The 15,855-nt window shown below is 52.2% G+C and overlaps 1 protein-coding gene across 6 annotated transcripts in view; it reads right to left on the minus strand.

Annotated features, from left to right (window-relative positions):
• Window positions 1-15,855, minus strand: part of PPP1R12B (protein phosphatase 1 regulatory subunit 12B) — a 101,571-nt gene that overhangs the window by 30,449 nt on the left and 55,267 nt on the right. For 5 of the 6 annotated variants that reach the window (XM_081038892.1, XM_081038891.1, XM_081038890.1 and 2 more), the window contains exon 18: window positions 15,358-15,399. In XM_081038892.1, coding sequence (XP_080895018.1) covers window positions 15,358-15,399 — 42 coding nt within the window. Of the gene's footprint in view, window positions 1-15,335; window positions 15,400-15,855 lie in introns of all 6 variants that reach the window. The other variant, XR_013992625.1, reaches the window with a different exon arrangement.

Here is a 15,855-nt window from a genome sequence, read left to right on the forward strand (position 1 = left end):
GGGGAGATGGAGACCGGAAAGGGTTCAAGGAGGCAGGGTCAGACCTGAAGAGGCAACAGACAGCAAGGGGCAGCAGCAACAGGACTGGGTCACCCACAGGGGAACTTAAGAGTTAAAAAGAAAGGCATCTACTTGCTTGGTGTTGAGGGATTTGGGGATTTTGGCCTTAGTCAGGAAGCCTTCCGTCACCTTCTGCACTGTGTCCTCACCACTGTGCTCCCCTCCCCAGCGCTTCTGGCCCAAAGCCTTCTAAGCTGGCGGTATACCCCGAAATAACAACTCACTTCCGTCGGGGCTCTTGGGGACCCTATCCTGCCCCCCTTTCCCACCTGAAATTTACACTTTTCTCTTCCCACTTCCTAGGATGCCACTCTTTCCCTTCTAACTGTCTTGGTATCTTCCTTATTCCTACGACCAATCTTGTGAAATTAAATCAAGGGAAGTGATCAGTTACTTGGGGATTGGTCTGACTGAGTACAGGCTGAGTAGAGCTTATAGAGAAGGGGTCCTGATTCGTTCCTTACCTAAAAACTTCTTAAGATCCCACCCCAAACCAGAGTCGGTTGCTGGGGTTCGGAGGAGAGCACTGCATTCTAGATCCTGCCCACACCGCTAACCTCCTGTGCTAAGTGAGCTTTTGTCTAGCAGAGCTTGTCACTCACAGGGACAGGCTGAGGGAACCTGGACGGGAGGCTCTGCACCCAGGCGGCCCTGCACCTGTTTCTGGAAGGTTTGCAGTGAAGGCCGGTTGCTCCCCGGGCCTCCTGCCCCCTTCATGGCGTCTCACGCTTCCATCCAGAGCCTGCTGACAATGGGAACTTATATTTACTAACACATTCTTTCATGGGCCCTCTCACCGAGGTTCAAGCATAACTGTTATCTCACAGACATGGAAACCAAAGTCCCGAAAGGCTCCCAACATGGCAAAGACACGCCTGAGGAAGAAGGCCAGGCTGATCGAGGTAAAGGGCCTGAAAACATCCACTTCTCAAATCCTGCACGAAGATTCTGGACCTGTGGGACATTCCAGGCACATCCCAGAAATACAGGAACCAGTAAGTTCTCCAGAAAGTTACATCGACGTTCTTGCCTTTTTTTTTTTTTTAATTGGGGAATATTGGGGGACAGTGTGTTTCTCCAGGGCCCGTCAGCTCCAAGTTGTTGTCCTTCAATCTAGTTGTGGAGGGCGCAGCTCAGCTCCAAGTCCAGTCGCCGTTTTCAATCTTTAGTTGCAGGGGGCGCAGCCCACCATCCCATGCGGGAATTGACCCGCTCGCGCTCTAACCAAATGAGCCATCTGGCGCCCCCGACGTTCTTGCTTTTGTTCACTCGCTCTTTCCACCATTTTCTTCCACCAGCTGACAAGCACTTAGTGTCTCCTTTCTCAGGAGAGAGAACACAAAAGTGTCCTTTGCATGCTGGTGGGAACAAACTCGGTCACAGCCTGTGCCTTTAGCTACACACAGTCACTTTCCAGGTGGGACAGTTCAGGTCCAGTGCCACCCAAGGGAGGGATCCAGGCATTAAACAACCCCCGCTGGCCCCTCCCAGGTGATGTAGTGACCCAGAACACACACTGCAGCTCCCAGGGTCTCTGCTCAGAGACAACCAGCTCGGAGGGGCTGAGCAGGAGGCCAGTTTCCCAGCTGAGGAGCAGTCTGTCCTCTCACATTAAGGCTCAGTCACCAAAGAGCCTGGAAAGGGACATCTCAGGGGCAGACTTCGGGAAGGGGAGGGGGGAACCCATGCCCTGAAAGTTGAAGTCTCAGGAACTAGCGAAGGGGAAGGGATTATCGAGGCCCTTTCAGAGAACATTCTGTGGACCTGTCCCAGAACTGGTTTACGACTTTAGTGTTTTCAATTAAATTTAAATGTAGCAACAGCTAAAAAAGGCAAACCCAAGTGGGAGCTGCCTCCTTCTGATGTGGGAACCTGTGCAGCCTCCCTCCTCACCAGGCAGAATGAGCAGCAAAGCTGGGGGGCAGCTCAGCCTGCCTGGGGTCCTGGGGGGCAGAGAGGCGTGGCGAGACACAGGGACACGGCTGTCACAGCAGCTGGACAGTACCAGTGGGGTGGGGACTGCTGCACTGCAGACCCAGGTGGTGGGGGGTGGCCCAGCCCAGTGCCCACGGGCCCTGGGGATGTGGGGGGCGCGTGACCTGAGCAGCAGCAGCAGCAGCGGGGCTCAGCCAGCTTTCCGGATTGGCTCAGAGTAGCCGAGGGCTCTCTCCAGAGCTTCCATGGCTGGTTAAAAGTGATAAGGAGCTGGAAAGACTACAAATCTGCTGAAACGTTCTTAAAACTGTAAATATTGAGTAGAGCTAACAGCTATCTAGAAAAGTTGTTTATCTCAATACAATTGTTTTAAGTCTTGTTTTCTTAACCACATTTTATAGCACCAGATACTACTTATATTCTAACCTTTAAACTAAATGAATCTGTTTAGCACCCAGAGATGTTTCTGATATTTAGGTTGTGCTCTCTGGGTGTCGGGCAAAGCAAGCTACCATCTGGTGGCAACATGCCTAAAATTTAGGCTCAGTGTTTGGGAACAACAAGCTTTAAAGATGAAACCTGCAACTTCGAGCCATAAAACCAGACAACCGTCAGAAGCTACAAGTGGTAGAAACCTACAAAAATAAATTACAAACGCATGGGTTCAGAAATTCTACTTTAAGTTCAAGTTTTTTAACTGTCATCAACTTGATTTATTTTTTTAATATTTGGGTAGTTTTCTATAAAGCCCACAAATGTGGCCGGGTGCTCCATCAGGTGGTCAGAAAAGGGGCACTTCCTTCCATTCCTGCCCCCACGGGCCAGAGTGAGTGAAGGTGAGAAATTACCACATTTCCCCCCGTAATGATGTGGGAGCCGTGGGTTCTATTTCTTACTTCTGTGACTTTAGTGGTTACCCTCGCATGTAACACACTTATTTCAATACATTTTTTCTTTAAAAGTCTAGGAGGTTAATCAGCATCTTCTCTGTTTAGGATAAGGAGCCATTTTTATTGCTAGATTTTAGATCCAGTTTCTTAAACATGAAAGAAAAAATACGAGCTTCATGGCCATATTTTACCACTTCTCGTTTCCCGGATCCCACTTCTTTCTGTGTTTCTGTCTTTTTTGGCCAAAGAGCCTCCTGCTGTCCAGCGTCCTACAATCTGCAGGCTTGTGGGGCGCGCAGCCCTCCAGATCTTGAAAACGCCGTGATTTTGCTCACAGACCAGAACTGCAGGCTCACACTCGTTTCCTTCCCGCAGTGCTCTGAAGACACCACTTCGCTTTCCGGCTTCCATGGCTGCCAGAGGCCCCGCAAATGGGACCTCCTTCTTGGTGTGGAGCGTATCTTTTCACGGCATTTCCATTTTCTGTCCTCGGTGCCCTATAATCCCCATGGAAATGACCATCAGCCATGGTTTACCTACCCCGCTTTGCACTTGGAGGTGTTCTCTACCTAAGGACACCCGCCTTCATTTCGGAACAAGTTCTTGGCTGCAGTTTTTATTCCTCTTATCGCCTCTTTTTCATTCTTTCTCTTTTCTCCTTTGCAAGTCCTGGAGACGTAGCTTAGCTCTCCCCGGGTTGTCACGTCTTCTCTGTCTCAGCCGCATTCTGAAAGTCTGTCCATGTGATGCTGGGGCTCGCACACTCACTGCTGAGCTGTCAGAAGTGTGTTCACAGACAAGGTTGCCTCTGTCACTTCCTTCCAAGACTTCGCAGGGGGTCCTTCTCCACCTTTCTCTTGGGTCTCACCGCTTGTGCTTGTTATTCTTGTGTGGAATCTAACATCTTTGTCTGTGGGGAATCTTAACTAATTGTAAAGCCTCTTTTAAAGCCTCTTTCAAGAGACTTTTAGATTGTTCTACTATCTTGTTTCTGAGGTATAAATTCTCTCATTAGTTGGGTCAGTGACCTGAGTGCTTTTCGGTCTTAAATTATATGGATTCTGCCATATTTTGAGGACTCAGCTCCTATGAGAGCTTTAAATGTGAGCACCTGTCTCGACACGGCCGCTCCAGATCCCACAGCTCAGATCTGACAGAGCGCCAGCCCCAAGCCAGGCCCGAGGCTGACAGCTCAGGACCTCTGACCTGGGCAGCGGGCCAGGCCCCTTCCAGGGGCCCGGGGCTGAGCCACGCCGGGCCCCGGTACTTCCCTGCGCGCTCCTGTCTGCCCGTCACAGTACTACTATTGGGATGAGCTGAACCAATGCAGGCCCCACTTGCAGACAGGCAGCTCGCGTGCTCCTGGATCCCTGCGGGGTACACGGGACCCTGGCCAAACCCCCGGCTCCAGCTGCCTGGCTGCGTTCATAGCCCCCCACCACAGGGCTTGTCCCCACACTACTGGACCAAAGAGACTTCCTTTCTTGGTTTTAAGAACGGCTATACCTAAAACTGCTGGAAAAAGCACTCGCCCATCATTTCTCAGTTTGGGAACCGGGGGACTCAGTGTCCTCACTCTGTCGTTCTGACCTCAGGTCTGACAGTGGCTTCTGCTTTTGAGGTGACAGTGGTTCAAGTCTCCTGACCTCACCGGTCTGTAAACGGGGCAGACGTGCCTGCAGCTCTCACCTATAGCCAGTGCAGGACCACCCCATGGCTCCCAAGCGTCTGGATCGGAATGAACAACAGATGTTCTGCAGGCAGGTGCTCTGAGGAGGTGAAAGACCTGGGACAGCAGACACTGGCTCAGCCCTGTGTACAGACTGCCGGTGGTTCCCACACGCGGCACCACACTGAGCAACGGGCCCGGGTGCGTGCCACCAGCCTGCGGGAAGCCGGTGATCTGGGGACTCAGCTGAGTCACTGTTCAGCTGAGGTCACGCCATGCCCTTTGGGGCCCAGGTTTTCATGTATAAAGTAAGGGAGTTGGGCTAGAATAGCTTTTAAAGTACCTTCTAGAAATAATTTTCCGTGACCTCAACAGTCTGGTACTTTACGAGCACGCTGAGTCCTCTGTTCTGCAGTTTGCTGAGCAAATACCTTGCGGGTACAGGAGAGCCCCACATGCCTGGGCTCACACCCTCGTCTCATCACCACTCTGCAAAGGAGCAGCTTGGCGCCTGGTGGCTGGGGGGCTTCTGTGTGGCCGCAGACACAATCTGAGTTTTAAGTAGAAAAAAGCAAACCAACCCAGGCCCTCAACAAAAACCCTACACACAAGGCCTAGACCCAACAAAGGTAAGGTGTGCCACTGAGAGCTGAGAAAACAAAACCAGATCTCAGGCTGAGCAGATCAATGTGCAGACAGACAAAAAAGCAAGCGGGTGGTTTCTGGACGGGACCTGACCCTGCAGTCGGCAGTTAGAGACGCAGGGTGGGGAAGAGAGCGAGGGAAGAACAAGTGAAGCTGGGAAGGAAAAGGATGAAGAATTTGAAACCCGTCAGGACAAGGAAAACTCAAGGATGATGCACGGAGCTCAACTGTCGTCTGCATTACACGTGGATTCCATGCAGTTTGGTTTCTTCCAACTCTACAGGTGGGAAGGATCGGAGACCTCAGCGCAGGTAACGCCCTGCGCTCACTGAGAAACGCCTGCCCAGCCACGGGGCTGACCACACTGCCGGGTTCCCACCAGGCTCCCGAGCACTCTCTGCTTTCACAGCAAGCCTTCACTTTCTGTAACTTTGTAACTCTGCGTTTTACACAAGTAACAGGGGCTCATTAAAGAAAATTCAGAAAATAAACAAAAGTAACAAAAAGTCAACTGTCCTTCATGCTTTTCACGGAGGCCGGGGGAGGCCGGGGTGGCCCGACCCAAGCAGCACTCACATCCGGCATCCCCCCTGACCATAGGCGCAGTTCATTCAGTAACATTGTATCACAAGCACTAACCCACTTACTACATACTCCTGGTACCTCATTTTTAAATGGTGGCCTCTAGCCCCAGCCTGTCCCAAGAAGACACCCTAAATGGCCAGTAGTCAGAAAAGGGCATGCAAACCGTGACGCCCAGAATTCCACTTCCTGGACGAGTCATCGCCTGTAACGCGGGTTCTTTCCAAATCCCCACTGTTACGAAAAGCTAAGCTCACTGGCTGTTCTTCAGTAGTGCCTAATAAACAGCCTTGCACACAAAGGCACTCAGTGTTTACTGAATGAATGAATGAATGAATGAAAGAATGTTTCCACAGCTACGTCTAATCCGTAATGTACCCTGTGACACAAAGCTTTTGTTTCTTTTTCATATTTCAGACTGTTTCTTAGAGACAGAGTTCCATAAACGAAAATCCTGGATCAATTTGGGGCATTTGATAATTTGGCAATTCACATTCCAAAAAGGAAGTATTAATCTGTATTCCCAACAGTAAAATACAAGAAGCCCCAGTTCACTACACTCTTAGCTCAGTAAACTGGGCATTATCTTTTCAAAATCTTTGCCTATTTTGGTTGGTGAAAAAAAAAATGCTACTTCACTTCTAGCTTCATTTAGAACACTAGTGAGGTCACATACTTCCCCTTGTGTGTGTTAACTAGTTGTCTCTTTGGACATTGCTTCTGATAATCATTTTTAACAACCACTATCTAAATCAAAATTACTCCTTGACCTGCAGTAATAACACGCTTTTAGGAAGCAGATCCTTAAGGAGCCTAAACATGGCAGGGACGCCTTCTGCCAACACCCCGTGTGCGGTGTGCTCTCATTGCTCGGGGAGTGGAAGCCCTCAGTGCCCGCCTCGCCCCCATACTTATCTGTTACACACTTCGGTTTCATTTGTGCTATTTTTCTGGGGTGATGATGTAACTGAGAAGGGGACAGCTGGGAGGAAAGGTGCCTGTCTTCTCCTCCATGTCGGGTGAAATACCAAACCCTGCTGAATCTTCATATTTCTTAAATCTCTCCAATTCCAGCCACACCTGGCATCAGAAAGCTAGCTCATTATTTTTCACCTGGACTCTAGCAGGTGAAAAATTGCTCTCTGGGTGTAGAGAGCGAGGACAGAGAAAGGGAACCAGAAAGGTCGGGTCAGAATGACTTCATGTTCTTGGCACGAGACAAACCACCCTACCTGTGTGCTCTCCTGTCCCAGTGGAAGAAACATGCTGCTCTGGTCTTGGGCAGCCCAAAGCATTGCCGGGCACGGCCGTGGGCCCTCGGTCTTCTAATTCTGCTCTTTTCTTGGTCTCACCAGTCCTGTGCGTCATTACCATCTCCGAGGCAGCAACTCCCAAACGCATGTTTTCTGGCTCTCTCCTCTCCCATGACAGCAGTTCCTGTCTATCTCACTTGGGGGTCTCCCCACCCAAATGCGAGTGCTGTCAGGGGTAGGACACGGTCCCCCTTACACATGTCTGCATTCCCAACACACAACAGTGGGGAACCAACAAGTATTTGTTGACTAAACAAATGCATGCTGCTGCGTCATGAAAGCCTTGCTGAATGGGCCTGGCTGTCGTGATGGCCTCTGAGAGCCTGGCTCTCTGTGGGTGAAGTGTGCATTTCTGGAGGACAGGAAGAAGCAGGCTGGCTCCCAGCCCCGCAGGGGCCAGTTATGCCTGCTCTTCATGATGCCCCACGCGGGACCACAGCAGCCCCTGAGCACTGTCTAGGACAGTGTCTGCCCAACGTGCCTGGGTAGCCAGACAGGGCATTCCAACCTGCCCGGGCTCTAAGTCTGGCAGTCCCAGACAGACTCATAAGCTGCCCACACAACATTTGTTAGTTTTCTCCCAGAGACCAGAGGTCACCAGTGTCCTTGGAGACTTCTTGGACATGTTGTGCCTCTGGTGAAGCTCTATTTTACAGAAAGAGCAGGGTTAAAAAAAAAAAAAAAAGCTGGGTTTTGTGTTCTTGGCGCAGAATCAGCTACGCCGATCCCGTTTGGTCCCCGTACTGGTATGAGTCTTTACTGGGACATTACTGTCAACTTTCACCACTTTTTCTCCTTAGAGTGTTCAAAGGGCCAGAATGTAGCTTCTCTTTCTAAGACAATTTCCTCTTAACTACTATGTTTCCCCGAAAATAAAACCTGGCTGGACCATCAGCTCTAATGCGTCTTTTGGAGCAAACATTAATAAAAAACCCAGTATTATGTTTTATATTATATTATATTATATTATATTATATTATATTATATTATGTATTACAATAAAGACTTGGTCTTATAGTAAGATAAGACCGAGTCTTATATTAATTTTTGCTCCAAAAGACGCATTAGAGTTGATTATCCAGCCAGGTCTTATTTTGGGGGAAACACGGTACCATTTCAAGTAAGCCCAGGGTCACAGTTTTGAAGATTTCTGCCACGGCCTCTGTAAATCCCCCAGATTCTTCTTGTCTATTCTGCAGACTGAAAGTTAACAAGGCAAAAGGACCAATAAACTCTCATGCAATCTGCTCTAAGGAATTCAAATGACAACCAGCAATTAATTGAATGACAGCAATTAAGACTCTCCGACAGGCCCCCTCCCAAGAGTCTGTGAGCTGCAAAGGCAGACAGTCCGGGCCCTCGTCTGCAGAAGGTGCTGATTTCTCCCCAGACGGCAACTTTAGCTAACCTCAGACACAGGTCTTGGGAGGTCAGAGCGTGGACAGGATCAGACGGGAAAAGCACATGGGGACAGGCTGGGAGGACCAACCAGGTGGAGACAGCCCGGGGGACCAGGGGAAAAGGACAGAGCTTGTCCCCCTCACGTCTTCACTCAGGAAGCGTCACAGCTTGACCCAACTCACCAATGCTTTTCCAGAACTAGCACATAACTCCCCTCCCCCCCAAGAATCAGAGGGACTGGGAAAACACTGAATTATCAGAGAAGTACCTGGATCAGAGAAAACCAACGTTTGAAGCCATGTGGGCAGCAGAAAATGTCTCCATCAGTCACCAGACAGGCTGGCACACTGTGGCCTGGTCTGCAGGCCGAATCTGGCCCCCAGCCTACTTCTGTGAATAAAGTTTTATCGGAACACAGGCAGTACCTGACTGACACACTGCTACAGCTGCTTCCCATTAGGACAGCAGAGTTGAGGAGGAGGGAGGACTCTGTGACCCACAGCAGGAAACAGGCACCGTCAGGCCCTTTCCAGATCTGCGGAGCCCGACCTGGAGACTCTGTGCCAAAGATGGGGATGAGGCTGGCCCTGCCACCCCGTCCCCCTCAACTCACACCCGCCCACCCCGGCCTCGGAAGGCCCGAGTGCTGAGGCCCCCGACAGCCAGCAGGGGGCCGGCACCGGACACTGGAGAAAGCAGACACTTGGCTCTGTCATCACAAACAGCCCATGACCCCCCTGTGTGGCAGTCACCTATGAAAGTCTCCCATGCCTAAGGAGACACCATGATATGGTTTATTCGGTTACACGCTACCCAAACGTGTTATTTTCCTCTTAAAATGCTTCTATCGCCTGGAAACATTTCAGAACTATGGCCAGAGCTATAAGCTCCAAGACCATATTAAGTATTTAAGTTTGAGCTGTTAATTTGCCAGTGGGTTTTTAAAAGTTCCCTCCTTTCTTTAGTAGTCATAATAGTGGCGTAGTTTAAGGCGTAAGAATTCAGGCTGTAAGAAAACAAAAACGGGCTAAAGCCTAAAAAGTCCAGCAGCGTCCCAAGCTCACAGCCTGTGCAGGGACACCTATGTGGTGTGTGCCTTAAAGAGTCATGTTTAGATACGACATTGTAGTTTTTCTGCGAAAGTAATTCATGTCGCTAAATGGCTGCCGTCTGCTCCTTGAACTTGCCTGATTGAAAACTGAGCTGGTTTGAAGACGGTGACCATCATCTTACGTTTTCACCCGAACCGCCCCAGCTTTCAGGTTCCACCAGATAACACTCTGTTGGGGCCTCACCCCAGTCCTGCCCGGCATACCTACAGACGGCCCACATGCAAAGGACCTTTGCAAAGGATCTGCGAAGCCCATATGCAGCCTTTCCCCTGAATCATGGGCCAGGACTCCGACATTAGCTAAACCTAAGCCATGGTTAGAGCTCTCCAGACACACCCTCAACAGAAGAAATGAGCACTTTGTGACTAAGGCGACCAGAGACCCCACGGGAGGAGAGGTCCCTGCGGGCGGCCCCAGTCAGGCCATCACGGTCCGGCTGCCTCCACGCAGGACGGAAGCCAACGCTTTGAAGACAGCCTGAGACTGTCATCAGGGTAATGAGGTGTCCCAGGGGTGCTCAGCTTGAAACCATCCCTTTCTTAACAATGTCATTAGTGGGTCTTAAACATGTTGGGAAAAAAACAAAAAACAAACCTTAGGAAAAATTTCAGCAGAAGTTCACCAGAATGTTAAACCATAATTTCTTCTGAGTGGTACGACTCTGAACAATTTTTTTTTTGTTCTTTACACCAGAAAGAACCTCCTGCATAACACACATTTTCAAACTCCCCATCCCAACCTTTACTATCCTGAAATGAAACTTATAGATATAAAACTTAGCTAAAGTCATAAAAAAAATCACTAACAAAATAGGAAGAAACACAAGGAAAATAACCTGTACCGAGATATGTGTGTCACTGTGGAAACTCTTGGGCCGAATACCAGAAGGCACACGGCGCAGTCGGGGCCTTGGGCCATCACAGAACCTTCCGGAAGGCCGGTGGTGGCCCCACCCTGGCGGACGTGCTGTGAGATGTGCACATGAGCCTCCATGGATGAGGGAAGTGAGGGGCAGGGTTTCCTCAGTTTACATGGTGGGTGGGTGAATTTTCAGAACCTCCCTCTGCCAACAAAGACTGAATTTATACATAAAATCCAGTTTGGTTTCGGACCCAGATAATAGAGAGCTGCCCCCGTGTGACTGCCCAGGGAGACGGTCAGTAGTGCAGCCGGCCACCGGACAGCTGAGGACCGGCCCAGGAGGAAGTCCCCCACCGCTGTGACCCGGAGGGACCCCAGGACTTCTTACAGCCCCCTCCAGAGATGGCCCTGCTGCTTCACACTTTTCTGGACTTCATGTGTTTTCTACCACAAACTATGTCACCTTTATAATCATGACAAAATTCCCAAGCGAGTTTCAAGCTCATCAGTGTCTCTCCAACAAAGACACGTAAGGTCACAGGTCACCAACACAACTACCACCTTGAAGGCAGCAGGAGGCAGAGGGAAGACACCGGAAGACGAGGAAAGATTGCGCGGTTAACTGTACTGTCCTTAGTGGTTGATAAACCTTCCCCAACCTAGGATACAATGTCTGAGCAAAGCCCAAACAGAGAAGGTGAAAATCAGTTTATTCTCTCTTGAGAAAGCCTTCTGACTAAAGCAGAATTCACTGATGTAAGGGACAGTGGGCCCCAAAACTACAGGGTCTCAAAGGAACAGATGTGAGGTTTAATGACTGAGATTTCCTTGGCAACAGCACGACCTAAAATTAATCGAGTCCTTAAAAGGAAGATGCCAAGAGAAACTGCTCTACGATGGTCTGTGCAACTCGGGGTGTGGAAGGCGCGGGTGGGAACGGGGGCGGGGGGGCATCAGAGAAGCAGGGGACCTGCAGCATTTCACAAACTGCAAGAGCAAAAGCACAGTGCAGGGGTCCGTCGGGGCGGATGTGCGGTCACCCCCTGGAGACGTCAGGACACGGTTGGAAGACGGGCTCCCACCCTCGCTGCCGGCTGCCACTTCTCATCAGTCTCCTTCCCGGATGGCCCACTGCCATCGCCCGTGCAAACCGGGAATGCCTGAGCTCCCAGATGCTGCTTGTACCAAATCTATCCCCCAAAACATGATTATATTATGAGAGTCCTCAGACCTCTCAGAACGCTCCCCCCCACAAGCTGCCCACCCCCTTCCTATCTGGCTAAAGACGAAGAGGATGAGGGAGGAAAATCTGTAATTTACTCTCTGTTCACTCAATTACATGGAAGAGAGACTTGCTTTAAAGAAGATTGTGTGTATGGAACACCGTTAAACACTTTATTTTACTGCGTAAATAACAGCACACCTCCCTGGTCTCTAACCGTCCTGCTCGCTCCTTCTCGGGGCGGTCTAGACAGGACATACCTTACCATATTAGGCAATCGGGCCCCAGAGAGCCGGGAGGCAACTGTCCTGGGACTTTACCTAAAAGGACAACAGCGCAGAGCCAGCCCAGGGGGGGGAGGGGACAGAAAATCTCACCCCGGCAGAGGGGCTCTGTGAGATTATGAAACGAGATTAAAAAACACTGCTGGGGGGTAGGGGGTGAAAGCCGAGGCAAACAGCCAGAAGCAAAGTTGTGCAAAATTAGCCAATAGGAAAAAGCACGAGTGTTTACTTAAGGGAAGAGTGAGGGTGTGGGGGGGACAGTAAAATCCCACGGCCCCACAGCTGCTGGGACACCAGCACAGAAGCAGCAATGGGGTGAAGTGGAGGCAGCCTGACCAGGTCACAGGCTCGGGGCTCCTTCCTCCCCACTCACTTCTCTCCCACCTGTAAACTTTGCTGCTCAGGACCCAGAGGGCACATTTTTGGGACCCTGACGTACGTTGGAGGGGCCTGGGCCGTGTGTTCGATTCACGGAGGGAGCCATTCCTTGTGCATCAGCTAAAAAGTCACGTCAGTCCCACGAGTCTAAGGCCAGTGGAGGAGCTCCAGACGCCTTGGTGCTGTCAGGACCTGGAGAGCAGCTGGAGTGCCCTGCCTCGCCTTGGCTAGTAAACGCACTGCGTCTGACACTGCCGAGGGCACACTGGACGGCACCCCACTTCACAGGTGAGGGACCCGGACAGAGCGCAGACAGGCGGCGAGCTGAGCCTTTGCCAGGGGTCCAGCTCCAGGCTGTCCACTTGACCTGTCCATGCCAGTGTTTGTCCCCAGGGCTGGTCACCTAAGACACACGGCCCACGCCAAGACCCAGCAGAGGGCCGTGCAGCCGCCACAGACGGGACTCGGCTGTGACCCGGAAGTGCTCAGCCTCTGGCCGCAGCTGCTATCTCTGAAATGGTCTCTTCCAGCTCTGAAACTCTCTGTCGTCGTGGCCTCCCAGCCACCAGAGCTCACCAGGCTTTAGGGCACGACAGCACCAGAGAGCCTGTTACGTGCAACGGAGCTGCGGGAATCAGGCTGAGCCAATGCAGGGCGTCCTGAGCAATGTGCTGTGACAGGTGTCTGGCGAGCTCCGGGGCTTCCCAGGCCCAAGACAGGGTTTGCAGAGGGGCAGTCAGAGGGCACTGGGGGCCGCCGGCTCCCCCACGCCGGCCAAGCAGACCTCCTGGTGCGTGTACCTACACCAGCTGAGAAAAACAGGAAAACAACAAGAAAATGACCTACCTCCTGCGTGCGTGTGCTTCATTTGTGTTTGGGGAAAAGAGGGAAGCTGCATGTATACTCTCAGAGCTGAGTGCTTGGACCAGCCGGTACCCCGCCGCTCTTCGTTTGGGTGTCCAGGCTCCGTCCTGGGGCCTCGTCTCTACCTACACCCTCTGTCGTGACGTCATTCAGTCCGTGGCTTCAGTTGCCCTCTGTGCATTTGCTGACCTCAGTGTGGACCTGCCACCTCAGCTCCAGACTCCCGCCTCTAACTCCTCTTGCCCTTTCCACATGGACGTCAGTCAGGCACATTAAATCTAACACCCTAAACCCAAAACCAAACGCCTGCTCTCCCACCACGTAGTAGACGCTTCTCCATCTCAGTTCACAAAAACGCCGTCCTTCCAGGCGCCTGACGGAGGAGCTGTCGTGTCAGTGTTGACCCCCGTTTTCCTCACGAGCCACCCAGTCCAGCAGCAAACCTGCTGGTTCCAACTTCAGCTCCCCCGGCACTGGTGCCCCCGCGCCCCCTGGCCCCAGCCACCATCAGTCCTCCCGGGACCATCACCACAGACTCCTGACTGGTGCCTCTGCGTCCACCCACACCCCCTTAGAGTAAGTTGTCAGAGGAGAAGGACTCGCCCTCTGAGACCGAAGTGTCGTCACTCACTCTTGGCTCTGACTTCACAATGGTTACCACTCATTCAGAATGGAGCCCCTGGGTGTGACAGTGGCCTGCCTGCCCCACGCGTGTCCTCAGCACGCCAGGCATGCTCCTGCCCGAGTCTGTGCAGGGGCTGTTCCCCTGCCCACAGGCAGCATGCAGGTCCACCTCACCCCCCGCCGGGCTCAGACCCCAGCAAGGCCTGTTCCGACCACCCTGTCTCTGACGTCCACCCCGTCCCACCCACTGAACCCTCGCAGCCAGCGCAGGCTCTGAACTTGGTCTTCAAGAGACGTCGCTCCACTCCAGCAGCTGTGAGCTCTGACTCCCACCTGCTTCCCCATGGCCCAGAGACACGGGGCAGCCCCTGGCAGGGCCGTCACGTCCTTGAACACTGAACTTCTCTGGGCCTGTTTTCCTTAACTGTAAAATGAGGTCCCTATCCCCAGTTATGTCCAAATCCCCCAAAGCCGGGGGACAAGTAACTTCACTACTGTGGCTGGGTCCTCACAGTCCGTCTACGGCAAAGCACGCTGTCTACTGGCCGCTCCTTAGCCCCACTCTGCTCTTCACCAACGTCTGTCTGCTGGCCACTTGTGCCCTCTAGTGACGCATCTAGTTACACAGCAGAAGCAAGAACGCAGCAGACAAAACGCATCGTAAGAAGGGGCCCCGGCCATGATGCGGGCAGGAGTGGGCGGCCCGGTGGCCAGCAGTGGGCCGCGTGCTGAACCTTCTGGAACCAGCCTTGTGCAGTCACCATCGGCACAGAAGACTCTCGGGTACAAAGGGTTTTCAGGTACAAGGTGAACAGCCCGCCTTCTTAGCCAGCCAGGGGCAGGCTGCGACCTCCGAGACTTGCACACCTGGAGTGCCAGCTGAGCACGTAACTGGAAGCACATCTGCCAAGGAGAGGCAAAGATCCCACGCTCCACACTCAGCGCCAGTCTCACTGGTTCATGGATTTGCACGGGGACGGGATCTGACAAAACCACGCTTACGCGGGAATTACGCAAACTGCCAGCCTTCGCAGCGTCACGCATTGGTGTCACCACCACAGACATTCATGGCTGGTCTTCCCTCTATCACATAATCAATAGCACATGTCAGGGCCATCCCTTAAATCTTATCTGCAGAAAAGTGCTGGCGACATGTTCCCAGCTACATGCACAAACAGAAGAAATGAATTTCAACGACGTCTACAGGGAAATCGTGTCGCCCTTCCCTTTCTTCCCAGGATTTCAAAGTCCCTTATACAACCCAGCGACACTCTCCCAAGAGGGAGAAAACAGACCGACAGGCCCTGCAGCTGTGCAGGAGACCGCGGGGTGTGGGAAACGGAGGGCCTCGTCCCGGCCGCACTCACAGTGCAGGGCAGACAGCGGCACAGCGGCCACCTGCCACACTGCACACGGCACGTCTGCCCCCACCCGCCCGCACTGCTCTCTCCCCCACTGAAACTGTGTGCACACGAGCAAGCTGAGCCAAGGACACGCCTCGCTGGCCTGTCACTTACCAGTGCTTCTGTCACCTCTTCAGATCCATCAGTTTCATCTTCCTGGAAGGAAGGAAACCGGAGGGCACAGTCAGACATCCCTGACAGCCATGGGACAGCCTGCCACTTACGTACCCTGAACCTGTCGCCCAGGGCCGCAGGGGCTGACAGATGAGGGACTAGGCTGCTGCTGCTGCTTCAACAGCCGCACATGCAGGCAGCTCGGGTGTCGCCTGCTGTCACAGTGTCAACTGCACCGCAGCTGGGGAAGGGATACCTTTAAGACCAACACACTTTATTTCATCTCCGTCAGCAGTCTGTTTGGTCCTCAACAGTGAAATACTTTATCACGAGCGCAGTCTCTAACAGGTGACAATTACTGACATTTCTTGTCTAATTTTCAAAGGAGTCGCTGGAAGCAGCGGCTTATGATTACCGGTCCTTGATTTTTAAACACACTGACAGAGCTGGGTGACAGGGGTGTAGACTGAGCATGAGGTAAAGTGATGAGTGTGTTTG

The sequence above is a fragment of the Rhinolophus hipposideros genome (assembly GCF_964194185.1).
Source record: "Rhinolophus hipposideros genome assembly, chromosome: 26".
Taxonomy (NCBI): Eukaryota; Metazoa; Chordata; class Mammalia; order Chiroptera; family Rhinolophidae; genus Rhinolophus; species Rhinolophus hipposideros.